The 27591-nt window shown below is 38.7% G+C and overlaps 1 protein-coding gene across 3 annotated transcripts; it reads right to left on the bottom strand.

Annotated features, from left to right (window-relative positions):
* Positions 1-1003: 1003 nt before the first annotated feature.
* LOC130549172 (merozoite surface protein CMZ-8-like) lies at positions 1004-21224 on the bottom strand. 3 transcript variants are annotated; one of them, XR_008962144.1, is made up of 3 exons: positions 21018-21224; positions 18556-18739; positions 1004-2967 (listed from the first exon to the last, which is right to left on the bottom strand). XR_008962144.1 is itself a non-coding variant. In XM_057326375.1 (3 exons), exon 3 carries the CDS (start codon positions 12961-12963, stop codon positions 12436-12438), a length of 528 nt encoding a protein of 175 aa, XP_057182358.1. In that variant the 5' UTR covers positions 12964-14277; positions 18556-18739; positions 21018-21224; the 3' UTR covers positions 12392-12435. The 3 variants fall into 3 exon arrangements, 2 of the variants coding, with proteins under 2 accessions (XP_057182358.1, XP_057182359.1); XM_057326375.1 differs by lacking the exon at positions 1004-2967 and adding an exon at positions 12392-14277; XM_057326376.1 differs by lacking the exon at positions 1004-2967 and adding an exon at positions 12392-14277 and having other exon boundaries at positions 18556-18723.
* Positions 21225-27591: the final 6367 nt, after the last annotated feature.

Genomic DNA, 27591 nt, shown 5'->3' with positions numbered 1-27591 from the left:
AATACTAAAAAAACAAAGTCAGCAATAATTTGAGAGGTTCTGTTCCATGCTGGATGACAATTCTTTGTATTCTAAAGTCCTTTAACATTAATGTACTATTTAAACTCAATTGAAACCCATTTTAGAGCCAATTTTGTGAAATAATGCACTAGAAAGCCATTGCTTTGTTAACATGATAAACCCGAGATACCTAAGCCTACTTATTACATAAGCCAACTAACTACAACCTAACAACAAATTTAAATTAAAGCAGCTATGAGATGGATATATTAGCAATATGGCACACTCACAGAGAATCCCAAGACTGACTCAACGGTTCACAGAAAGTGCATGAATTTGGCCACCCAAAGCGCCAAGAGGAAAGCTAATACTTTAGAGCCCCACCTTGTATTTGAACCTACAACTCTGCTGTACCAAATACACAGCCATCAAATTTAAGACACGAGAGTGAATGTCAGCAAAATTTGTTGGAATAGTTATAAATGGATGCTCAAGAAACATTGGTAACACTTTACATTAAGGTTCCCTTCATAAAGCATGTATAAATGTGTTCATTAATGATTAAGAAGTCATTTAAATGCATTATAAAGCAGTTATTACTGCATACATAAAAAGGGGGATTCTAACGAAATACCTGCCAAATAGTGAGCCATTTTTAACTGAAAACTTGATGCTGTTTGCAAAATAGGCTGTCAGGTGGGAGACTTTAGGGTGTTAAGTTGTTTTTTCTTATTATTTTATATTTCATATCTTATGTCACTTTTCAAACCATGTTGCTTACCTGATCCGATTCCGAATGTCTTACGGTGCCCTTCAGAATGCCTTCACATCATGATGCTTATCCAAAGCAGTTTTTTCTTGCTTGCCAAGATAAATTCATCAATCTTTTGATCACTTTTTAACACTAAATGCACAAAGGTTATTGTAAACTTGTTTGTTTTACAATGTTTTATTAATGATTCAACTACTTCCAATAGTTAATCAAAAATCTCTGATGTGAATCATATATTTAGAAGTATTGACATCCCATGAAAGTGCACTCTAAAGAAAATTGGATGCCTGTGAAGTATTCACATTTATTAAGCATTTATAACATGTGAGTTAAAAATGGCTCATCTTTTGGCAGGTATTTTGTTAGAATCTCTTTTTATTCACACAGTTATAACTGCTTTATAATGCATTTGTAAATGACTTATTAATCATTAATGAACACATTTACAAATGCTTTATATAGGGAACCTTAATGTAAAGTGTTACCGAAACATCTGAGGGTGCTGTTCATTGAACAAAGTAAATGGAGAATAAAATGCGTTAGTTACAGTCATAAAGTTTACATTTTTTTTTGTAGAATCAAATGGTGAGTTCTGTCATAAAATACAAAGTTGCAAATATTATACTCAAGTGCTAAACATGGAAGGGCATTCCCCATGTACAATGAGAAGCAAACATGAGCCAGACGCACAGAAAACCAGTCTGGGTGGACCTGGAGCAGGCAGGTGGTAAGCGAGGTGTTGGCCGTGGGTCACGAGAAATGGATCGTTGCGGATGTATTGACGCACTCTTTGCTGAAGCCGGGCCAAGTCTGCCCTGATTCATGTGACGTGAGCCTCGGCAGTGGAAACAATGTAGGGAGTGTTGTTATACACGTCTTTCGAGAAAACATCAGTAAATCATGGGAGGTGGGAGTATATAATGATGTATGTTATGTATTGGATATAAAGGAATAAGGGTGCACTTTATAGCGGTGCCCATTAAAAGTTGAGCAGTTAATAACAGCGCTTCCATAAATACAATAGTTCCAAACATTTTCCAAACATCATTATATTTGGAATGGGACTACCAGTTAAAACTTCAGACATTTCTTATTATCTTAAGAGCTGTTTCATCTGTTTCGTGTTTAACCAATTCATTCGCTCATTTGTTTGTTTGTTACAAATATTCATCACATGCTATTAAATGTATGGGTTACTAGGGAAAACAGGCAACATGTGCTCAACATTCATGGGAACTAATTTAATAAAGTTTGCCAGCATGCACCTCAATGGTCAGTCTCAGACTATAACGTTACTGTATTTTTATTGTGGGCTTGTGCGCTGTAGTTTCACATTCTGAATGCACAAGCCTTTAAAATTCTAAAGGAAATTGTTTGGCTGTCAATATTTTTATTATTCATTAGTTGGAAAGTATATACAACAAAACTGTTCATCTTTATCTTTATCATTATTGTTAGTTGTGGTGTTGGTTAATATTGTATTATATTTAAAGTTGTTGTATAATTTTCAGAACTATTATCGCCCTTTATGTAAACCGGCAATAAGTCTTGACTACAAATAAAGTTATCAATGTTTTTTTTTCTATAAAAAAACTTTGTTGAGCTTTTGAAGAGATTGTTTGCAAAACAGATCCGTTAAAAAATCTAAAATTATGTTTTTTACTGTGCATTCCAAGTGATGTTAATCAAACTGCAGTTGGGTTAATTTGATAAAGTAATAATAACTCAAAAAATATATATCCAGTTAACTAACGTTTACTAAGTTATCTGTTCTTGCAAAAAAACTCTTCTTTTGTAAAGGCCCATTGTCATGCGACAAGGGTTGACACATTGAAACCTACCATTAAACAGCAAAATGTAAACAGGAAAACAAGTAAGAAAAACAAAAGTGAAATCGCAAACATTATTAGGGTTTTAAAGCTAGGTGTTGAAACTAGCCCTGCATGGTCTCCCATATTAAATATGTCTTATAGACACTATCAAAACAGAGCAATTATCCTGACCTTAGTTTAAAAAAGACTTCATCATCTCAAAATATGTTTAATGTTCAAAAAATATTTTGTCAGAGGATTAGTGTTGTCAGACTTTTGTTGAGTGCTGTGTCATTTACTAGACACAACAGACACAAGAATGCATCCAAACTTGAGGAGGAAGTGAACCGTTGCGGCATTGGCTCAGACGTGATGGATTAGCTCCTGAAAACAGAAGAAAAAAAACAGGCTGGTCTGTGTGGCAATAGAAAAGTTTTAAAATATCTGACAGACAAATTGATCCCCTGAGTTTGGTGTTTACCAAGTACAAACAACCTAAACTGAAACCCTGCTCTAAATAATCTTCATGGGTAAACATCACCACACATCTTTTGAGTTTATGAAACAAAATGGAAACCGTAGCTAGAGTTTCTCTGTGAAATGTAACTTTTCTTTAGTATTTCAAGGATATTTGAAATGGGTCATCTTTACTCTATATAAGGCTAACGGGGCATGAACCAATCATGTTTTGTTGCTTAAACAAAACTTTTAATTAAAACTTGATAAATGGAAGTTTCATAAGGGCAGCGGGGATGATTATAAACATATCTTTACTTTTTAACATATTACCTTTTATATGTATTATAGTTTTAACCTTTTCCTACATATAGACTTAATTCTAAAATATGAAAATCCCTCTTTTACATTAATTAATTCAGCAGATGCTTTTATTCAAAATGACTTCCAAATGAAGGAGCATTTAACATTTTGCCTTAGAATTTTAATTATGTTCAAATATATACACACTTTGACAGTGCTTAAATTGTAAAGAAATAATGTATTTCCAACACCACGTTGTGAAGAGAGTTTTAGTGAAGAGCATCCTTAAAAAAACGTGTGGGGGACAGATTATTTTGTTGTGCATAATTTTCAAGCTGTAACTTTGTGCACAAATATAATATAATAATAACTATTAATATAATATTAGCAACAAGACGAAAACATTCTTAAATGTTCAAAATGTCACTTCCACCACAACAAATAAATATATAATTTAGGATGGGTTGAAAACATTTCTCCGCAAAAGTTGTATGTAACGTTGAATAAATTTGTAAACAAATGATTTTTAAGCAATTTTGTAAAAGACAGTTAAGGGAAATAAGATCAGACAGTTTGTTGACATTTGCCACGTAACCATAGCATTCACTATATTAAGACAACTACTTTGTATGAATATAACAGTGTGATTACAATAGACAATTATTTTTACACTTTTTATTGTGCATATGATTAAAAGTGTGTTTTTCTATCGTTTCTCATCTCTATGCAGTTTTTTTCTTTTGTCTATACCGTGTTAAATATGTTTTCTGTAAAGCTGCTTTGTTTCAGTGCTGTAAAATGTCAATGGAGTGTCCATTTGAAATAAATAAAAATTGTTCAACCCCATATCAGAAGGACTTCTTTGAAAGATGGAGAGTAAAAATTTTATGAGAGAATTAAGTTAATTCAATAGGAGGATTGGTTTTCCAAATGTTTCAGAATGGAGGGACAATAGCACAGAAGAGTGAATGAATTGATGTTTGCAAAGGATAAGAAAACAGAGATGCTGTCAAAGTGAAAAAATTAAGACCTATTTAATATATGAAATTACTAAATCCTACTAATTAATAAATGAAATGAATAAAGACTTTTGAGTACCTGTTGGCCAAACAATAGTTTGACATGTTTTCATGTTACATACAGTAATTGCTTACAATTGATCATTTAATGTCATGTTCCCATTGGGGTCCAATATCACATGCCTAACTGAAGGGTGAATGTGTTAACTGTGAACTGCATCTTTTATTCTGGGAAATAGTTTGGAAAAAGTTTTATATTTTTAACATTTAAGAAATGAAAAGTAAATGAAGTGAAGTGAAAGACTGGTAAAAACAGTGTCACAGAAACAGAAACATACAGTAAAGACACGTGTGCATGGCCCTGTTCTGTAAAATCTTGTGTAACGTCTGTTTGCTGTTGATTTGGACTGGTTTACTCGGATGGGGCCCTCAATTCCACTGTAAATGGAAATGACAGGAACCCCACTGTGGGTGCTTGATGCGGCGTGACCTCAGAGATGGGGCCACATCATTAGAGCACCGACCAAAACCCAAACTACAAACCATTTCTCCCTCTGTCAACAATTCACTTTCCATTAACGAGGCTGGCAACATTACTGCTGCTGATTTCTGATCAGTTTGTGTAACTGGAGATGGTGGTCGTAAGGTCCATAACCAAAGCAACAGCGGTGATGGGTTTATGACAGACGTGCGCTGAGTGGACAGACAGCGTAAGGAGAGAGCTCTGTGTTCATGGTGATAAAGCCTCTGCGATAATGACAGACCTCAGTTTTAATCTGCGACTCTCACCTGTAAGAGAAGCTTGCTGAAACCCAAGAACTTACATCAACACGACAGAGAAAAAAATTCAATCTACAATATTCTTATTTAGGGCAGTAATTCATCAGATAATTATAACTAGACTTTTCATGCAGTCAAGAGTGCTTTCAGTATTTAAAAAAGTTGGAATGAGCGGGTCGCAGTGCACTCTAAAAAAAAGCCGTAAAAATAGGGCACAATATACTGTATTAATATGAAGGAATTTTCCGTGTTCTTTTTTACAGTTGTTTTACCTGTATTTTACATTTTGCACTGCATTCATTTGCATTTTAGCATCAATGGAAATGTCCGTAAAATAAAGGAAAATGTACTGGTAATTTTCTGCCAGTACTTTATCTGTTTTTTTACGGGATTTTTTTTACAGTGTGCTGGAATGATGCTTTAACAAAATGCAATAAACTATTAAAGTTCCAATCACTTCCATGTAAATATATTACGATGCTCGTCTCGAAATATTGTGATTGTTCGTCGTTTTTATTTTTATGTGTACAGACAAATAACTGGTTATGACGTGGCGTATATTTTTGACACGTTACACTAGAGTAAATGTGAATGAACATAGTCGACGTATTTGGTTTGAAGTACAGTTTGTTGTTTTGCATTCCATCTCCACGTGACAAAGAAGTCGAACTTCCACCACTCAATATCGTCTCAATCGTCATCTATCAATTCTGTCACCGCCAAACTGTCAAAACAGGATGACAACAGTTCCCTTTCACACGCAGTAACCCTACGCATTCATTGACAGCCTTGAATGACATCGTTTAAATCAACTTTTAATATCTGTCCTAACGCCTCATTCCTCTGTCAGCGAGGGAATTTACTTCAACACAATTAAAAGATTAGGCCAAGTGCCAAAGCGGGAAACACAAGGTGACAGAATGGCATGATTCACACTGTACGCCCTGAGGATGTTTGTTATCTACGTGAAGAACTGCTAAAAAGACGTGCGAGAGAAGTTTGAGTGCAAGACGTTTGAGTTAATCCGAGTGTTTAGTCGAACTCACGCACCTCCCCGCCCACAGTCTCATTTTAGGAAGGCCCGCCCATCCTTGTTTGCTTTGTGTATCTCGACATAGATACAGTATACTGATGAACATACAGACAGTAGAGCACAAAACAACTGTTAGAGTGCTGGAAATCTTCTCATGGGCTTTAATGGCGTTTGAAGAAAGAGCTACTAGTCAAACAGACGTAAAAGAACACTTTTGTTTTGATGGTTGTTACACAACTCTGGTCATTTCTTTGAAGTGCGTATATGTATGATACAGTATACGACTCAGTCAAGATATAGTATTTTAGTTATGTAACATGTCATACTGTATGTCATTTCGTTTTTATATTTCATAAACAAGTATAACTGCAACAGATTTGATGTTCTGCTATGAGGTCATTTTTTCCAGATATAACTATATAGCGCTGGTGTCCTGGGTGGCGTCCAGCCCTGCAGATTAACTCCACTTGTCTATCAGTATGGTCTACTGATCACATATTGAACCTGCACTCTCAATTATTCATACTGGGATGTATTTTGAAAACTCGAACTGGCCCAATTGGTGTCAAATTCAAAATTTGTTCCTCTTGAATAATTGATGCCCGAGGGCTGTTGGGGTAATGAGAGGATCCGAGCCGGGCACAGCGGCTCACAGTCAACACCACTAAAACAAAACAAATATAACATTCATTTGAGCTTTTCTTTTTTCTTTGGCCATTTGTTTTTAGCACATTTAAAATGTTTAGATTAACAGGATCAACGAGTGTAACATTCACAAGAGAAATGATTCAAAGGAAACATTTTTCTTTCTGTTATGTCATATTTTTTACTATCCCTCTATAATTCATTTAGCTACTTATGTATACATTTTATTTGTCTATAATATATTGTTAATATTACATACAATTTTATGATAATGTAATTACATAAACCAATTTAAATTGAATGTGGTCCAAATTTCTAAATCGAATACTCATATAAAATTATTAAAATAAAATGACTGATATTCATTTGTGTAAGTGAAAGCAATGTGAGTTGCCATTAAATTGAGAATGGGCATATTCTTATTTCTTCCAAAATTGTCTTGATCAAACCAAAAGGTTAACTGGGAGAAAGTTGCATATGCAAACATCAGATTTACACACATTTGCATTGATAGTTATACATAGACCATGTCCTTGAAAACACTCATGTCCAAGTTAGATTTTTGCAAATGCAGATCTGAATGCTTTACTATGTTTATTATATTGTATTACATCTTTGCATAAAAAAATATACATTTAGTACTCATAGCTCTTCATGGTTAAAGTTTAGAGAGTATAATGCATTGAAACATATGGTTTACAAATATATCTCATTTTAAAGGTATCCATATAATTACAATTATTTCTTTAAACTTACATTTGATAACGATGTGTATTGCAATTGTATCATATTTATATTAATTTGATTATAGTACATGCCTCATAATACAATTGTTTTCTAAATAACTCTTTTACTCCTGAGTCTTTAAAGTACATACAGACAAAAACATTATTTTTTATATATTTTTTATATTTTTAAGGCTTACCACTGTATGAAGTGATGGTCTCTATCCATTTGAGATCACTGTCCACTAGCTTACAAAAGTCTTCAAACAGATACATAGTGAACTATAACTCACTCCCTCTCGGTTCATTCATCTCCTCCAGTTATTGATTGAGAAACTGCTGTGAAAACGCTCTAACTTGTTCTCTGGATCTGCATTGAGAGTAGTTGTTTATATGAATAAAGAGACGATTGTGTGTTTTAAACAGAAAGGATTCAGTCTGCCGGGAACAAAAGCACAATTTCTGTGACACATCAGAACGCAGAGAAACTACACAAACAAATCAGCAAACATAATTCATTATGACAATCAATCAAAATATCAACACAAATGAAACTAAAAGTGAATAGGGCAGACTGAGGGCTAGTTGTTACAGTTCAAGGTTGGTTTAAGAAATTCATCCATCTACACTGTGAAAAAATATCTAGTTTGTTAACTTAAATGAATATTTAAAAATAATGATATGCTGACATCATGCCAGAGGTCAGAGGTCACATCTACGTCAAAACTCAACTCTCATGAACACTTGTCCAAATGTTTTACGGAAGCAAGTGTTTACCAGCTTTAAATATAATATTATTCTTACAAACCCATTGTTAGGCTTCACAAGACATTTAACCCACTGGGGTGTTATGTATTTATTTTATGACAGGCATATGTGCATAAAATTGAGGATTATCCAGTAGCATTACAAAGACAAGGAGTTGTGGCATATTTTTAAGTATAATTCGGTTTGTGTTTAGATAAACAAATGAAGTCATAGACATCTGAGATGGCATGAGGGGAGATAAATGATGAGAGAAAATTGTTAAGAAAATTTCATTTGTGCGTGAATTGTATGTGGTTTTGTATGAATGAACCGATCTTAGATGCATTCATAAGTACAGCACAAAAGGCCAAAAAAAAACATTTTTAACGTTTTAACGCTCCAAAATATAATTCCCACTCCATTAAGAAGATAAAAATAACAGTCAATGTGTCACCTTTCATCACCTGTTTTAAATTAGTCATATTAAGTATAGTACAGTATATAATTATGGTAAAGCGAAAAAGATAATTACCAAATGGTGCTTTTGATGTTACACCAAATACTTCACTGCGGTAGCTCACTGACATGCATTGCCTAAACTGTATTTTGCAATAAAAAGGTTCATTTAGAAATTACCCAAGAGGAACAGGCTACAGTAGCCACTGTATTTCCCCAACGAACAGCTTGAGTTTTGGTAAACGGATCTTTTGTGCGATCTCTCTGATAGACTCGAGCGCGCTGACGGGCTCCTGCAGGCTACGGGGCAACAGCTGGCAGGTGGAGTGTTGTGGGGCAGCTGCCCCAGGTCCTTCTCCCAGCACAAAGACTCCACGTCTCTGTTCCTGAAGCAGGCTCGGTTGCACTGAGACAAAGCTTGACAACAGATAAGTGTAATTACCTCTTCAGCCAAGTGCTCACAAACTATCTCTCTCCTGACAGACGCTGAAGATGACTTCAAATGAGTGTGTGGGAGAGAGGAAAGTCTCTGTCCTGCCTGACATGTGTGTGTTCTGAGACGCCACAATTGGTTGCATTGTTTGTTTAGTTACACGGGTGAGACGCGTAAAGAGTCAACAGACTTTTTTGGATTGCTTTTTTGTAACAAATAGTATTAAAGTTATAAATGGTAAGCCGTGACAGGTTGTGAAAGCAGATTGTACAAAAACATACAGATGAGAAATTAGTCACCTCCTAAAATAATTACAAATTGGCATGAGCATGGTTGGGTTGTAGCGCTACAAGTAGTGACGTTAGTTTAAAGGGATAGTTCACCACAAGATGAAAATTCATGTCTGTCATGATTCTGCCCTTCTTGTCCTGCTTTCCTTGGCCTTGTGGCAGAATCATGGCAGAGCCTCATGTTTTGTGTGGAGAGAAACATATTATTGTTATCATGACATAATATGCGCTCTCTCCGGTCTCGTCTATGGCCCCGCCCCTCTCGTTCCCTCGTTTAGCTTTGTCTCATTACCTACACCTGCCCATTGTTATCTTCCCTTGTTAGCTCCCCTTTATAATGCCCTCGTGTCTATTGTCCTGTGCTCATTCGTTTTGTGTGTTTACTATGTGTACCTTGCTTGTAACCCTTGCCATACGTTCGCCTTGCCTTGCCTCGCCTCGCCTCGCCTCGCCTCGCCTCGCCTTTTGCCTTACCTACCCTAATCGTGTTCATTTGATGTTGTGTCGTTGTTTTGCATTTAGTTTATTTTTGCCCCCTCGTGGGAAGTGTTTTGTTTTCAAGTTTTTATATTAGTTGTATTCTTGTTTTGTTACCGTGTTTCCCCATCGTGGGTTTTTCTTTTATCCTTTTATTAAAGTTTAGTGTGTTAACCCCTTAACCGCTGCCTGTATCTGGGTTCTTCCTTGCAACTTCCTGACACTGTCATCATTTACGCACCCTCAGGTTGTTCCAAACCTGTATACATTTCTTTGGTCTAGTAAACCCAAAGGAAGATATTTGGAAGAATGTCAGTAACCAAACAGATCTCACGCCCCCATTCACTCCCATAGTATTTATTTTCCCTACTATGGTGGTAAATTAAGAATGAGATCTGTTTGGTAACTGACATTCTTCCAAATATCTTCCTTTGGGTTTAGCAGAACAAAGACATTTAAAGGGCGCGTAAATGATAACAGAATTTTCATTTTTGGGTGAACTATCCCTATAACTGCATTTCTCAGTAGCGTGGTGGTAACATCGCTGTTTTCTGAATCAAATAGCTTTTCAGTAGCGACGCTCTTTTTCTGATCAAGTAGTGCAGTAGCGTCCACAAAAGCTAAATTTTCCCAAGCATTTTTAAAGCTCAAGCTCAAATCGGAAATACTGCTAAGGATCACTGATTCTGGATCAGCAAGTGACGCCACCAACATACACGGATCTGTGTGACATCCAATTGGCCACTATGGGTGCCACCCCAAAATTGTATTTGCTACTGATGGTGATTGACATCGGATTTCACCTCTCGTTGAACGACGCTTTTATTTTGACGTTCGTTAGCAGTGCAGGCTGCGCAGCGCAGACGCTGTTGCAGGAGAGAATACGCTGATTTAGAGAGATACGCAAGAAGAAAGCATTGTATTTTAAGTAAGTCTCACTATTTAGTCTTGGGTTTAGGTTTCCTGAACAACTTTCCATTGTGTAAATGAACGTTAAAGAGTACATAACTAGGGATTTTTAAGGTCCTACTTTGGTTTATGGAGTGTCCAACAACAAGTTTATGTACATAGGTGTAAAAACACTATTTCGTAATAATAGGCAGTTATTCTTACCTTACTTCTTGACTGACTCTCAAATGATGCGTTCAGCGATTCATCTGTCTAATCCCATCCTTTCCGCTAGTCTAGTCTGATGTGATTGGTCAGATGGTCTAGTCTGCTGTGATTGGTTTACCGCGAATGAGGCTCACGAGCTACAGTGTTTGGGGAAGAAGAGTGAAGTTTTCGCGGGCAGTCCTAGCCAGTGTTGGGTAAGTTACTCTCAAAAAGTAATTAATTACTAGTTACTAATTACATATTCAATAGTGTAATTAGATTACTGTACAAATTACTCTCTCCAAAATGTATTTAGTTACTTATTACTAATTACTTTTTATATCCTATATCAACCTTGATTAGTTAAGTGATTCAAGGATAGGCATGAAAGGGCTCTTTTAATTCATTAAAATAAATAATATTAAACTACATAAAGTACTCTTATTAACTGACCAAAGTATTACAAATGTGAGAATTATACATTAAAGCACAGATTTTAAAGTTAGACTTTGAATTTTGATGTCAATTCCACTATTACAGACACATATATTACTGTCAGGAATGTGGAGTGGAGGAAGAACCCAGATGCAGGCAGCGGTAATGAAGGGGTTAACACAAAACTTTAATCTTAAACAACAGAACAGAAAACAAAAACCCACAATGGGGAAAACAGGACACGATCACTATAACAATAACTCAACAAAAATGAACACTTCCCTCGAAGGGGTAAAATAAACAATAAACACTAACCACGACACAACTTCCAAAACAAGGAAGGTAGTCCACAGATGCTACTAGGCAAGGTAAGAGAAACACGAGCACGACACGGGGAATATACAGCACAAAGACAAAGCACAGGTACATACACATGCAACGCAAGAGCACAGGACAATGAAACAAGAGGGCATTAAATAGGGTAAGACAACCGAGGGATAATGACACAGGGCAGGTGGGAAACATTAGACACGGCAGGGAAGCAATACATGAAACGAGAGGGGCGGGGCCAATGACAAGACACGAGAAAGCACATGAGATGTCAAAACATAAACAACTCATGGCTTTCTCACATAAAACCTAAGGGCTCTGTCCCGATCCTGCCACACGACTAGAAATTCAGAATCAAGAGGGCAGAACCGTGACAGAGCCCCCCCCCCTTAATGAACACCCCCAGGTGCTCACCAAGGGGTCGACTAACAAGACAAGACCGACTGGGTGACAGATCCAAATACACATAGACAACATAACCAAAGGCAAACATGACAGAATGACAGCGGGGTTGGGGTGAGATAATAAAAATAACAAACATGGGAGGGGGGGTGGGGACAGACAAGGGCTTGTGGGGGGAACAGTCCTAGTCTCCGGCCGCGCTCGAGGGCGCGGAGTCCTGGGGGACTTAGGAGAGGAAGTCCTGGGGGGAATCGCCGACTGGAACGGACAGGCTGGCCGCTGGCTGGAAGGCCGGCTGAAACGCCGGCTGGACAGGGCTGAGCGCTGGCTGGAACGCCGGCAGAGCAGGGCTGAACGCCGGCTGGAACGCCGGCTGGACAGGGCTGAACGCCGGCTGGAAGGCCGGACGGGACACCAGACTGGACACCAGACTGGACACCAGACTGGACACCGGCTGCACCGGACTGGACATCAGACTGGACACTGGACTGGATGCCGGCTGCGCCAGACTGGACATCAGACTGGACACTGGACTGGACGCCGGCTGCGCCGGACTGGACGCCGGACTGGATGCCGGACTGGACACCGGCTGCACCGGACTGGACACCGGACTGGACACCGGACTGGACACCAGCTGCGCTGGACTGGACACCGGACTGGACATCAGTCTGGACACTGGACTGGACGCCGGCCGCACCGGACTGGACACCGGACTGGACACCGGCTGCACTGGACTGGACACTGGACTGGACATCAGTCTGGACACTGGACACTTAGTAACTAGTTACACCCAACACTGGTCCTAGCAAAACATAGGCGGGGACTATATGTAGTGACGTAAATCCGCGGCGGTTCACGAATCGGACTAGGGACGACTCGTTTGCGAAATCTTGCAGTCCTCTGCCTGATGTTTTGTATTTATGACATACTCCTCATTCAGTCATTTCAGTTTAAAGACAAAACAGCCTTAAACTTTTTGTCCGTTTTATTATTCATGTTTTTATTATGTGCTTTATGCACTTAAAATTATATCTTATAACATTATACAATTGTTTTGTAAACAGTTAGAGCACATTTTGAGCAGCATTAAACAGTCTTTGTAATAACCCATCACAGATGCAACCTCTGCAGTTTAAAGATGGCTTTGTTGATATTGATAATGTTTTACTGTCTATATGTCATTATTCTTACTTGTTGAATTAAATGATTAAATGTAAGTATTTGATATAAAATACAATGCATTAACGTTAAAAAATGCCCGTATGAAGAAAGAAAAACTGCCTCCAGAAATCACTTCCATAATTTGTCCCTTACTTGAAAAATTAAATTTTGTTTGACTGACAGTTTTGTTGATCACTGAGAAAGCGTTTTGAATGAAGTTGGTTCAAAATAAAAATGAAATAAAAAAATTGCTGAAGTAAGTTATTCAACATTTTCCATGTTGCTGTTCGCATTTGCTCAACCTAACTTTAGGGTCTGCTACAGATGTGAAAGCCAAAATAACATATGGCCTCCTTCTGGAGGGCAACAATATCTTCATCACTGGAAAAACAAATTGTATTGAGCGATTCTCTGCTTGGCGAGCACTTGGCCCATAAAAACAAAAGCCATTTTAGAGGCCTTGACTCCTTCTAAAGAATATTTATTTACAGACCCCCTTTGTTGCCCTCCCCTCTCTGGCCAACTGCTCCCATAAACACCTCCTTGGTGGGTAAAAGTTGGCTCTATTGGTGAGACTATCGTGAAACTATCCAAACAGGTCAAGTAGACGTTAATTTCATGTGCATACAGCAAGCTCGTTTACTATTCCGCTGTTCGGTGTGAGGCTGGCTGACTCTTCTGGCACGGCTGGCAGTGCCATCTGCCTGGCCGGGGGTAAGTGAGTGAGATAAACTGGTGATTGAGTGCAGGCCTGTGTGGCGTAAATGGGCAACTGGCACGAGGAGGCAAGTGCATGGGTCACAGCGACAGATTGGACCGGGGCGTCTGGTTCTTCTCTTATTGTACGTCACTGTCAACATAAATTTGGACTTCTTCAGCGCAGGGTGACTTGTTTGCTTGAATTGACCTGCACAATATAAAAGAATGGTCAAAGCACCCCATAAGAAAGCATCACAGATGAGATTTTACTAATATCTCAATTAAATCTCATAGACTCCAATGAGATTAATTGGAGAGCAAATGGAAGCTTTAGATTGGGTCTCAGATATTTCTCCTGAGAAAAAGAGCTCAAAATGAGTTTCAATAAAGACATAAAAACCGAGCTCAGATTTGTCAAGTGTGCAATCAAAAGTCAATATTATTGAAGATCACTACATTAACTCAAGCATTTCTCATCAAATCTACCCAAATTAAGATTATTTTAACTCTACGATCTACATTCATTCTATACCTGCATGCTCTTCGTGTGTTTCAATTACACTCTCATTTGTTTCTAATTTCAGTTCTCCTAAGCAATTTTATGAGAAACACCTGAGACTTAGTTGAACGCCACCGAATCTCCCCAGCAATAAAATTTCCCTCTGGGACCATTTTTTACGATCTAATTAGTGTTTAGGAGCGTCCAGTGAAAGTTGGTAGGTCTACGGTAGGTCTTGCAGCTGTCACTTTGTTCTTAAGGCAGATGGGCAGAAGGACCAGGGGGCGTTGTCTCAAGAACATTAGCTCAATGGGAATAAATCAAGCCATCCACACAATACTACTGCCCATTAATGCCACCAACGGCCCGTCCTCGGTGTCATAAACCCTACGTCTGTCTGCGTTTGGACGGAAAAGAGGCCAAAACATACGTTTGGTGAGATGCAATGCTGATAATCGACACTTAATGTATCCCCACACTTTACGTAACTTATAAATCCATTTTACCTGCCTGATAACCAATTTCCAGGGGAATGCGACAAACTTACAACTTTTACAGAAAAACAGCTTACACAGGGAATGACTTAAACGTCGGCAGATTTGTGTGTAAAATAACTCGAATGAGTTGGGTTTACGTGTTCAAGGTGCAGCTGATAAGGCTAGAAGGATTTCTGCAATCTTTGGATTAGATCCTGCGTAAGGGATGCGGTGAGCTTTTGCTCTTTGATGTGGGACGTCTGACTCGAGTGTAGGTTTCTAGTGAGACAATGAACGGGGCAAAAGCAAGCTCTGATCTTACACTTTCCTCCCGTGTGACATTGTGTGTGTTTTTGGGAAAGTAAAATCGCTAAGTGATGTCTCCATCGGGGTTGTGTTATCAATACCGGGGATGATGGTCACTAAGCTAGTAAACAAAGGGTGAGGTTGGTGTTGGTCTGGTGGGCTCTTCCAGGTGGGCAAAACTAATGCTGTAAGATTCCTCAGCATCTTCTCAGAAGCACCACAGAAATCCTCTTTGCTCTTAGCCCTAAAGCACCTTGCAAAGTCGAGGTGGCTTGCAACGGATTGTCTTAATCTGTCCTTTTTGTAAAGAAAAGGGTAAGCCAGGCAGAATGTCAGTCTATATCAGTCAAAAACCAATTGGTTACAAGGATTTTTTTAGCAAGCAGTTGCAACGAACTTTTTTTGAAAACCCTTAACATGCTGACACCAAAGCGCGGCACAAACGCGCACACCCCAGGTAATTTAATGTGTAATCATATGTGTGATTAATCCCCATGTTATGAGGAGGCCAATGCAATTTTTATGGCCCATCCAGAGGTCAGATATCTTTTCTGCTGCACTCAGGGCTTTCAGAGAGGCTTAGCAGTATGTAAATTAGAATGCTGTGCCTCTAAAGTGCAGCCAGTTGCGTTAGATTAGGTGTTAACAAAATTGTCCCCCTATCTGAGTGGTTTAGGCTGGTGGTCGAAAACTCATTACGCCGATCGAATGCGAGACAAGGGGCGAGTCATTTCTCAGCATCGCTCAGGTGCTTGAAAATCCCAGGATGTACAATTTAATTCGACAGTTGCCCTGCTTATTGTGCGAGTGGACTTTGCCTTGCTAACATTTGCTCTTGTGTCGTCGATTACTCCTGCCATGAGAAATACTGACAGGAGAATTTGAGGCCCCAAATATACAGTGGAGAGAAATAAAACTGGCAGGTAAACATAAATTAGACACCGTAGGAACTCGTTACACTTGCAAAATGTGGCTACTAACTCTGACAGTTAGGAATTGTTGGTTACTGAAATTTGGTGTGGTGAAGGTAGTGTGTACATATATTTTAAAATACTTTCTTATAGTCTATCTTAAAGGAATAGTTCACCCAAAATGAAAATTCTGTCTTCATTTACTCATTCTCAAGTTGTTCTAAACCTGCATGCATTTATCTGTTCTGCTGAACACAGTAAAATATATTTTGAATACTTGTAACCAAACAGTTCTGGGGCACCACTGACTATCATAGTAAGAAAAACTTCTGCAATGTTAGTCAATAGTGTCCCAGAACAGTCTGGTTTGTCACATTTTTTCAAAATATCTTCTTTTGTGTTCAACAGAACAAAGAAATTCATACAGGTTTCGAACCGCTTGAAGGTGAGTTCTGAGTGACAAAATTCATTTTTTTAATGTTTTTCTTAAACATTAATATTTTTTTCAGAAAATATTCAGGCAGCTGGGGCACCAGCAAAAATGTACACAAAATAACATTATAATAAAGTGTATTATCTGTAATAAATCTATTTCTGCAATTTTACTTTTTCACAGCAATTAAAAAGTACATGACAATTCCGTAAATTATTTTTTACAATGTAGGTTATTTGTCACAAACATTTTCAAAAACACAGCTTTAATGCTTTATGTTTGTCAGACCAATGGAAGACAGTAAGAGAGTGTTTAGGATAGCTGTTGGAAAACGTCTTGACGCATGTCACCTTTGCAAGTAATAAACTGGAAATTAGTTTATTTTCCTAGAATATCTCATTTGTCATATTAATACATATTATAAAACTGCACTTACAAAATAAACCATTCATATAACTGTGTAACCACCCATATTAAAAGAAAAATGACAGATGAGATCTCTACAGTTTCTTAATTAATTCTCCAATACATCAATGAGTTTCAGTTTAGAGCAAATGGAAACTTTTTCATGCACGAGATTTAACCAAATCCAGATTATTTTACCTATACACTCTACGTTGATTTTACACCTCCATAATTTATTTTAACAATTGTTTCATTTGTCGTTTGTTTTTATTTTCATCTCTCCTTAGTTTTAAATGTTTATCCTAAAATTGCAATTAAAGGCGGGATAACATGCTATGTCATGCATTCTGACTTCTTTACACTGTTGAACGTGCTGGCTTCTCATGCTTAACATGGTCAACTTGTTAAAAAACTAACTGGACGTATGACGTAGTATTTCTGTGTTTGATACACTCCCCCAGCACTCCAACTTGTTTCGAAAAGTTTTTTGTAAGTCTGGATCCCTGTTTCGTCACAGGGATACTATTCCTTTTATTGGGCAATTCTCCCATAAAAGCACGCCCACAGCAAGGCGAAAGAATTAGCCTCCCATGCGCCAACCGACGAGCGATATGAAGACCTGCTTATCAAGATTGGCTGCGCCGCATCAAGATTGTTGCGCTGTGGGCCTGCATCTCATAGCTCTTGCGATAGTGAGAGAAGTTAAGGTGTGTTTGTTTGTTCACGGCATTTCAATGATGGATGTTATATAAACGGTGGCTATAATGCTGTATTTGGAGATCGTTTGAAACTGATAGATGGCGCGGTCCCAGTGCTAAAACAAGCTGGACATGAAATGCACATGGTAAGAACAACTGAACAACGGTATGGGGTACGAATGTCCCATCATTCTCAGTAGCCAACTTAAAAAAACCTGTAAACAGAACCTTGAGCTGAGCGGTTATATATAGCGTGAATAAAACATTGACACTGTTTAATAACCTTGAGTGCACCAGGCCTATGTACAGTACTCTTTCCGAATCTTCCAAAGTTATACCATAGGTAAGTCATGTCTGTGTTTTGTTGGCAATCGGCACATACGTGCATAATGTAAACAACACCAAGGGATAATGCGATGATGTATTGTGTGCTCGTGCTGTAGTTCCGTCCCCCCCTGCCTGCCTGAAATAATCGTACAGCTGTATCTCTCTTTTATAAATTTGATCAAACTAAATACTCTTCGAAGATACGATGTATTCAATACTACTGTATAGGTATTCAAGATTAATATGAGATTGTCAGAAACTGCGTGTGTTATCCCATCTTTAATACTTTAATGAAACATAATGGAGAACTCCATCAAATCTCCTGAGCTATGAAACAGCAACCTCCCTATGATTTAGATTGTGAACATGCTCGTAAGAGAACGGCAGATATTTTTCAAGAGTTTTATCCATGTAGGCTTAGGTAGACTCACTTCCTGTTGACAGGTTGGATCAGGCGGCTGGAGGCGAATGGGAGGGGGGCAGTGAAGCGTGCAGAGGTGCTGTTACCTTAGGCAGCTGCACACAGACTCACTCTGGACCACACAGCGAGATGCCAATCTAGTTTCTCTTCCCAATCCCTCCACTGATCTAGGGTTAACCTGAAGATAAATGCACCTAGAGATAACACACAAGGTTTATGCAGGGGAGGTAACATGTGTCATGCGTTATACAGCGGAGTTCAGGCATGCCACTCTTAAAAACTCTCATGGAAAATGTGGCGGTTGCATCAATGGCCATTATATTATGCGAGGTTGTCTGGTCCTTTTCCGATTGAACCATAAACACAATATTTTACACAGAGCTGGAAAATAGGCCAGAACAGTTGCACTTTGTAGCTTCATGCGATCACAAGAAACTTTGAGTCGCACGCTGTAGCAAATCCACAAGGGGGCTGAAATTAATCTGAGGCCGCAAAAAAATCTTAGCCTTCTCAATTTAATGCTTGGAATTTGCAAGCGGTTTTATGCCTTCGAACCAGCTCAAGATTTATTTAATTCTATTAGTGGATAAAGTGGCCAGAACTGTAGAAATGATAAATGTAAGGTGTGGGTGAGCTGGCTAGGGTTTGACTCTTGGGGGCCAGTTTGGGTAGGTCTGGATGAGGTTTGGCTAGGTGGGAACTTGGACTGCTTGCTTGTCAGGGCTGAACATTTTGCACGGCTAAGTGCACCTAACAGAGGCGGGAGGTTAACCCTGCTGACAGTTTGGAGCAATCGGAGCATAGCAGCTCTAATCCAGCAAGACCTTAACCAACCCACACACAGACAGAAAAACTTACTTGGAAGTCTTGTGCTGCTAGTCTTGTGCACATATAAATAACAAACATCATGCAACTACAGTCATTACAGCCTACACAGAAAGCAACGATAGCCACTGCATCAGTGTTCTTGAAGTCTTGAAGTCTCTTCCACATGATTTTATCATGCAATCATGTTGTTTCCTCAGGTGCTCCGCGCCGCTACTGCAAGTTGGCCCGTGCATGCCTGCAGCTCTATTGTATTCAGACGTACCCCGCAAATGTGAGGTCTTTGATCTAGCCACCGTTGAATTTCAGGTATGGTATCCTGGCTGCGTGTCCCAAACAAACACCGCACTGCCCGCCCCATCTATCAGAACCCATGCACCAATAAAGAGCAACCAAGACATCTAGCAAGATGTTTATCATCCTCCCCCATGAAGACTGCCACTCAAATCAGGTGGCAATCAGGACAGAACGCGAGCAATCATTGACGCGAATGAAAGTCATTACAGAGTTTGGAGTGGAATGTAATGTGTGATTATCAAATAGCTGCGATTTTAAAGGGGTCTTATGGCGCTAAAACGTGTTTTTCTGTGTCTTTGGTGTGTTATAAGTTGCCCATGCATGTATTAGAAAATGCAAAATTGCAAAAATGAAAGTGTCAGAACAAAAGATTAATTCTATCTAAAAGCGAATGCTCACCCAGACCTGCCTGAAACGCCTCCTGTAACCACACCCCCACAAATCTACGTCAGTTCGTGGTATGAGTTGACTAAGACCGCCCAAATGTATACGCAAGTAAGGTGGGCGTACCTGTCAGTACAATTTCTTTGGAACCTGATGTTCCAAATATTGTAAGAGGCGTTTTATTTCCGTCACACGCTTGCAGTATTCGACCAATCACTACGCACTGGTTAACTGGCCAATCATAGCACACCTCGCTTTTCAGAGCCATGAGCTTTGTAAAAAATCTAGAGGGGGGGCAAAGAGGAGATACAAACATGCACTGTATGTGGAAAATACAGCGTTTTTGAACCTTTAATCGTGTATACACATTGCGTTACATCTGAAACAAACGATAATATTCATTTTAGCCGTGTCATATGACTCCTTTAAACAGTACAGGAAGTTTAACCTGCGTTGCATGGAAAAGGCACTGCTAGTATGTCAAATGCCCCAATAGGTAGCTACTGCTTTATGCATTTTTAGTTTTTTTTACGCATTTGTATACCGAGTGACCCACAGTGCATTCTAAATATGATTTTTATCAGTAAATTGTAACCTTTGCTCTGCTAACACAATAATCTATCAATTGAGCTACATGGTTTACTGATAAAAGATTGGGGTAAAATACACTAAGGGCCATCCGATTCGGGGACCAGACAGGCCCGTAGGCCAAAAAGAAACCAGACATCAAATAGCGCAGCAGCAGATAATAGTAAAATCTCGCTCACGGTCTCCACCCGCGCGTCTATATCACTCATTCATTCACGCATGATCGCAAACAAGCAAACTGTTTGTCAATGGAGCCCAAGGCTTTGAGTTGCAAGGATTCCCATAGTAAAAGTGTACACACGCCTATTGTGTTATCTCTGTCATGTAGCGAGAGCATGCAGCTGCATTTATTTCCTTTATAACTTTTACCCTTCTCACCTGGGTGGGCCCTGTCTGGATCCTCTGTTTGGATTAGGGCGACGATTAACGAAACAAAAACATTAAAACAACTCATTAAACCAGAATCGAGTGGCAATTGTCCGCTCTGCTCGATTCACAGGCGAAGAATGGCAGCGCACTTCCTTTTCATGTTCTTTCGGTGAACCCACCAAACAAACAGGTAGTCTGCATAGAGGTAAAGTAACGTCAGGCTTTAAGCTGTGTCTCTCACTAGAAGCATTGTGTGTTTACTGCAGGTGATTGTAGGCTTTCCTGTCTAGCTGTGCCGCGGTACGCTGCAGGCAAGGGGAGCGGCAACTTCTGTACTTGGACAAATCACATTTCATCGCTTATCATTTTCATTTATTGTTGGGTATTGTCTGGCTCGGTGACAGAAGTGGTTTTCTGAGAATGGAAAGCATTCAGAAGGAGAGGATGTAGAATATCCTTTAATAAACAAGTCTCCACCTTTCAGGAAAATATCTCTGTATTGTACAAAGCTTCCGCATTTGATACATTTTATCTCCCGATATTGTCTTGTTTTTCCTTTGAATCAGCGGAGGCTATTAGAGTGAATGTTGTTTCAAGTCATCTATGGTAAACTTATTGACTTCCCTGCTTTGTATTGCAAAACCTTAAATGTTGTAGATTATTTAAGTTTTTAAAAGCACCCCACTCATCACAACCCATGTACAGGATGTACTTAAGACACTGATTCCCAACCAGAGGTACAGCTAAGGGCAGACATGTAAAACAAAAAAAATTCAGTCATTGGTGTGATAAAGAGGTACTCGAGTCCTACCGATGGATCTGCATGGGTACCTAGAGCATATGTTAATGGTTGTTGTGCTTTTTTCTTTTTTGCTCTCCTCTGGGTTAGAAAGCTCCTGTCTGGAATTTGTCATTCAGTCAAAACATTAGCATGCGATTTGCTCAAGACATGCACTTTTCAGGACGTAAGGGGGAGTGGTAAGACTCAAAACACACAATGTAAGGCTTAACTCGCTATCCTTTATAACAACTCCAGCACACCTGTTCGCAGAGAGAAACGGTGAGATATATGAAGACAAGTTCTCACACTTGTCTTATGGCTATATGCCTCCTGTAATTATTCACTGTTTAGCGTACAGCCGTGCCATTTTGCTTCCTTTCTGAAGCTTAAGCCACGTAAATGATACATTTTTGCGCGGTCGGGTTCCTAAACACCATGGTGAGGAGGACTTTGTCTTTTCATGTAATCTCAACACCGGCTATCACAGAAAGATCAACACTTTGAGATTTTGTTTGCTTGGGCTCAGCAGCATACTAGCCACAGCACGGCATAAATCCAGAACTAGAGCACACAAACACATGGGCTAAACAAGCTGGAGCTTGCTGGAGGGAGACTGTTTGTGAAAGTCGGGAGCATTACGAGTTTATCTAAGGTGTGGTCCACCTTAAGCATTGGGTAATTATCCAGGATACGACAGCTGGGGACTGCCAGAGCTGCACTGCTTTCACTTAACCCATGACTGACATATGGGCATACACTAACACTGGGGTTTGTTTGTTTAGTTTTTATTTGTGTTATTGGATTATATACATTTTGTGGAAATTTGGAGTAATGTATGTAATGTACAAAAATGTACCGTCGTCTAAAATACCATAGTTAATGTAAAATAATACAAATAAAACAGGATCTTTTTCTGTGCTTCCTTCTGTCATTTTAAATTTGTTTTTTAATCACACTGCTGGCTAATATGAAGTCACTACATTTACTATACAGTGTATAAAAATGTTATATAATACCTGTAGTAGCTATAGTTATTGATGCAATACCGTTGCATTCTTTATAATTTCATTCACAGTGCCCAGTGCCCAAACGTAATATTCAAAAAGCTTCATTTATTGGAGGGTAACCAGTTGAAGGGACCCGTTGTCTAACCCTTCTGATGTAAGAAAATCAAATAAAACACATTATCTACTTTTTATATGTCTTCTTTTTATTTTGGTGGACAAAAGTCTTGTTTTTCTTCCACAGAAGTCCTTGTGGCGAGAATATACAGTATGTCTAATGTCCTTTAGATTAAGACACCAAAATTAGGATAAACAATAAAAAACTGGAGATTTCTTCATGTTTTGTGACAGGTGCAGTTTCAACAGAAACTTGTCGCAAATGACCTAATGACCTATTTTGACAAATACTAAAATTTACATGCAATAGTTGCAAAACTTTTGCAACTATTGCATGTAAATTTTAGACCCCTTGTCGATGTAAAAACATGGTTCCACCTATAAGGACCTTTAGTTTACTAATCATACAATATTGTTTGTTTAGTTTGTAAAAATCATTTTGATTAGTGCAATTCAGCAAATGCCAATCATGGATGTGGATGCTAGTCTTGCATGACCTACTTTTACATTTCATAATCATTAGGTCGTCATCTTAAAGATCTAGATTGTGCGCAATGATATTGTTACGTATTTAAAGGAAATGAAGCTACATAACTTAACTGCTTAACTGACCCACAAACAATGAAGTCAACGAAAATGTCACACATCCTATACAGAAAGATTATCTTTGAGTTTTGTTTGTGTCACTTTCAAAACCAAACCTTACTTTCTAAAGACTGCCTACTTTCATCTTTTGTATTTTCCAGGTGTAGTTTTGCTTGCTCATGAACTGGAATGATGTCATTGACTGACCTTATCTGTGTTAGGAGGAGATTGTCACTGTTTGAGTTAGATTTTTGTTCAAAGCCATATTCCTGTTATGAAGAGCTTTGTTCAAGCTCATGCTTTTTCATTTATTTTCATTATAACTTAAGTTATTTGCATAATAAAAAGACATATAGTGTGACTAGCAAATAGCAATGAAGAGCTTAAGCTAACCTTGTTCAACAAACTTGGAGTTTAAGTATCAGGATTGAATACTTTATTCATAAAATTAACCCAAGTTTACCTTAAATACAATGCTATTAAAGATTTAGAGCGATATTCCAAAAGCTATGATACTGATACTGAACCAGATAGCACAGGTACATCTGTAAGATGTCTGCTAAAGATCTGGAGGTCTGGAAAACATCTGCTGTGTAAAACATCTGCTAAACGTCTTAGAAAGAGCAGACATGTTTTAGATGTATATATGACATCTGACAGCAGACGTCTCAGAGACATATTGCAGATTAGCAAACAATCAAAAAAATACGTCATGCATGTACATGCAAATATATTTCTGCCAGATGTATGTGTGCTATCAGGGGAGGACATAATTATAAATAATTGTTAAATAATGATTAATTTTGTCAAAATGTAGAAAAAATTAAATAAGACATTTAGACTCTAAGGGCCCTATTTTCACAATCTACGCGCATGGTTTAAAGCGCACAGCGCAGGTGCACTCAGGGCATGTCCGAATCCACTTTTGCTAATTTAACGACAGGAAAACGGTCGGCGCATGGTCTAATCGGGTTGTCCCGATTCTCTTAATGAGTAATGGGTGTTTTTTGGGCGTAACGTGCAGTAAACCAATCAGAGTCTCATCTCTCATTCCCTTTAAGAGCCAGTTGCGCTCGCGCCGTGGCGGATTTGCTACTTACACGGCGGAATTTGCAAGAGCAAAGACTGGACGCTTCTCTAGAGAGGAAACGCATCTGCTCGTGCGTGAGGTTAAAGCGTACGAGCAGATCATCTACATGACGAGCCGGATTTTTATCTTAATGTACAATCTTTTACATTGAAATCCATTTATTTTTTATATTTGGCATGTTTGTGTGCTGCTGCACTTTCCTCTGTGTAACATTACATTTGCTATTTAAACAACGCAGTGCAGGACGTGAAAATGAGAACTGCGTCGGGCGGAAACTAGCAAAAACACTTGCGCCGCGTTACGCCGGGTGTACAATAGGGCCCTAAATGTTAAGCACTTTCTCATTTTAGGTCGATTTGGATAAAACGAATAAATGTAAATCTTAATATTTTTCCAGAATATTAAGCTATATACAGTATGATGAGTACATGCACTACATGGGAAGAATAAACTGCTTATTTATATATCCTCTCGTCTGACTGCAGAAAACATACCATGGCATGGGAGCAAACAAGCTTTCACTGTATATTACTAATAGTCATGAATTCTTTTCATCAACAACAACCATTAGCATAAGCTCAGGCTGGGATATTAATGTTTTACATGTTCTGTTTGATTAGGGCTGCTTCTAAACTTCAAACTCCTCCTTTGAAATGTGTGAGTACAAACAAATAATCAGGTCGTGGGAATGATTCCCCTCTCAATGGAGATACTGGCGACGTGGTGATCCCACAGCATGTTGCTACAGCATAATTAGATTATTTATATTGCCTGTCTGCTCTAACCTGATTAGCGCACATGCTACCTCTCCTGTCTGTCTGTTATTGGCTAGGTGACTAGTTAACTTCATATTAGCCTGCAACAAGCTTGTGCTCATGTTAGCCTATTAGCGCTAAAGAGGGTTATTTTAGCAGACAAGAATTGGCTTGGCAACTTGCAGTTGCTCGCTGAAACTAAACAGGCTTGTGTGTCAGACAAACACGCTGTAATCCAGCGTTACGTGCTTGAGAAATGCCTGATACTGTATTAGTGGCTATCACCTCTGAACTAGCTACCTTAAAGAGGATCATTCTAGAAGAATGTTAGCACTTAGCTTGAATATAGCAAGATTAGAAACACTTTTTAAAGTGTCAATCACAAAGTGACTCCTCAGGGGACGACTGTGTAGCTTAATGCTACAGTATGTAGCGTAGTCAAATTTGCAGGGACAAACATAGCAGTCACTGTCCACATGTGTTAGAATTGTTACACTAAACTGAAGCAGGATTTTGTCGCTTTATGCGACGGCAACTGATCTTTAAAATGGGAGGGAACACTAGCCTTTTCCTGGCCGCAAAGCAAAAGGAAAAAAATTTTTACCTCACGCCTGCCCTTCATTACTTTGGCTCTTTAGGAGGGAATTCGCTCAGGGGATGAACTGACTGGTGTGGGAGCCGAGGACAGTGTCTCAGAGCTGAAGGAGAAGACAAACTCAGAGGACATGTACTTTATGAAACTTAAACATACACAAAGAATTTTAATGAGAAACAGCCTAGTTTTAGTTTCCTTTGCAATTAGGTTGTAGATGTGTAGATGTTTTTTGGATGTCTTACAGGGTCACCTCATTCCATAAACAGGGGACCTGCAGGGTGCAGAATTGAATGGCAAAGTCCAAAACGACCGGTCACCCTCATGGTAGTTAACTGTTGAACTGCCTTTTGATGTGAGAGTGACCATGACTTCATGATCTACAGGACTGAGTTGAATTAAATTTAATTACACCCTGAAAAATGATGGGGACTTCCTCTAAAATGTCAGCCATCTAAGGTAATTTTTCACCAAGCGTTAACAATATGTTTACTAAGCACTACGGCTAAGCATGGTTAAGTGAATCTGTGATCAAGCCTCAAATAAAATTGTACTCAGTGTTTTTTTTTTTCAGATTTGTGGCTGTAGTTTGAAACGTATAGCCCTTCTCCTTTTTGTTGTCGATGTATGATGTATTGTTTGGATAATTAGACTCCTAGGTGCATCTTGAAGCTTCTGAGTAAAAAACTCCATTATTCCCTATGGATGTGGCAAAAGTGGCTGAGAGTTTAGCGGAAGTACGTTATCACCCCATGTGCATATTCCCCATTAATCCAAACCCAAAATTCTTGTTTGTTTTAATCCATTGTTGGGTCAGTTATGAATATTTTCTGTGTTGCTTTAACCAGATGGTTGGGTTTGTCCACTTTTAAACCCACAGGTTGATTATAACCTAACATTTTTTTAGAGTGCATTGTGCTATATAGAATACATGGTCGAATCTCATAAAACATGTCTATTAACCACATTTCACTTCAAAACTAAAAAAAAAGTAGATAAGACAATACACTCTAAATTTGTGTTTAAAATAAACATTTGAAAAGAACATGTTTATATTTCACCCAACAATGGGTTGCAATAACCCAGCATAGGTTGATTTACAAAGCAATAGTTGGGTTAATCAGTTTTTATGCGCATAAACGCATAGAACTTACATTTTTGTGACATTTTTTGACAATTACGTACATTAACCCTTCAAAATTCATATTGGGCTGGAGTAATATTAATCATATTAAAGACAATTTTCAGTAAAACTTTGATTGGAAACCTGAAACCAATGAATTAAACCAATATTTATTTTTGCAATCTCATTTGGTACATAAATAACCAAAATCAATATTCCCATTTTTCCGTAATGTAATTTTTTTTACCTTTTAAATATGACTACTAACAGCTCATCTAGAACAACAGTACAAAAACTCCCCTACATCGTTTGATCAATGGCTTTTGTCTGTACTAAAATTTCACTGAAGTAATAAATGATAACTCCAGCAAGTCCCCCCCCCCTGCTATCCGAGCCTGTCTCGCATCAGAGTGCCCGGGAATGAAACCAGAGTATTTTGTTTCTCTTCTGCTGTCTGTAATTTTGTTTTGATATCCACCTGCTGTCACTCTTGTGCATCATCCTTTACATGTGCTGCGAAAAACGTCGGGAGGGGG

The sequence above is a fragment of the Triplophysa rosa genome, linkage group LG25 (genome assembly GCF_024868665.1).
Source record: "Triplophysa rosa linkage group LG25, Trosa_1v2, whole genome shotgun sequence".
NCBI lineage: Eukaryota > Metazoa > Chordata > Actinopteri > Cypriniformes > Nemacheilidae > Triplophysa > Triplophysa rosa.
Note: the sequence above shows the minus strand (reverse complement) of the source record. Positions and strands in the feature narration are given on the sequence as shown.

Bases quoted from the DNA above. Each gene is read 5' to 3' on its own strand.
- LOC130549172 (XM_057326375.1), bottom strand. From the start codon at position 12,963: ATGTCCAGTCCAGTGTCCAGTCCAGTGCAGCCGGTGTCCAGTCCGGTG.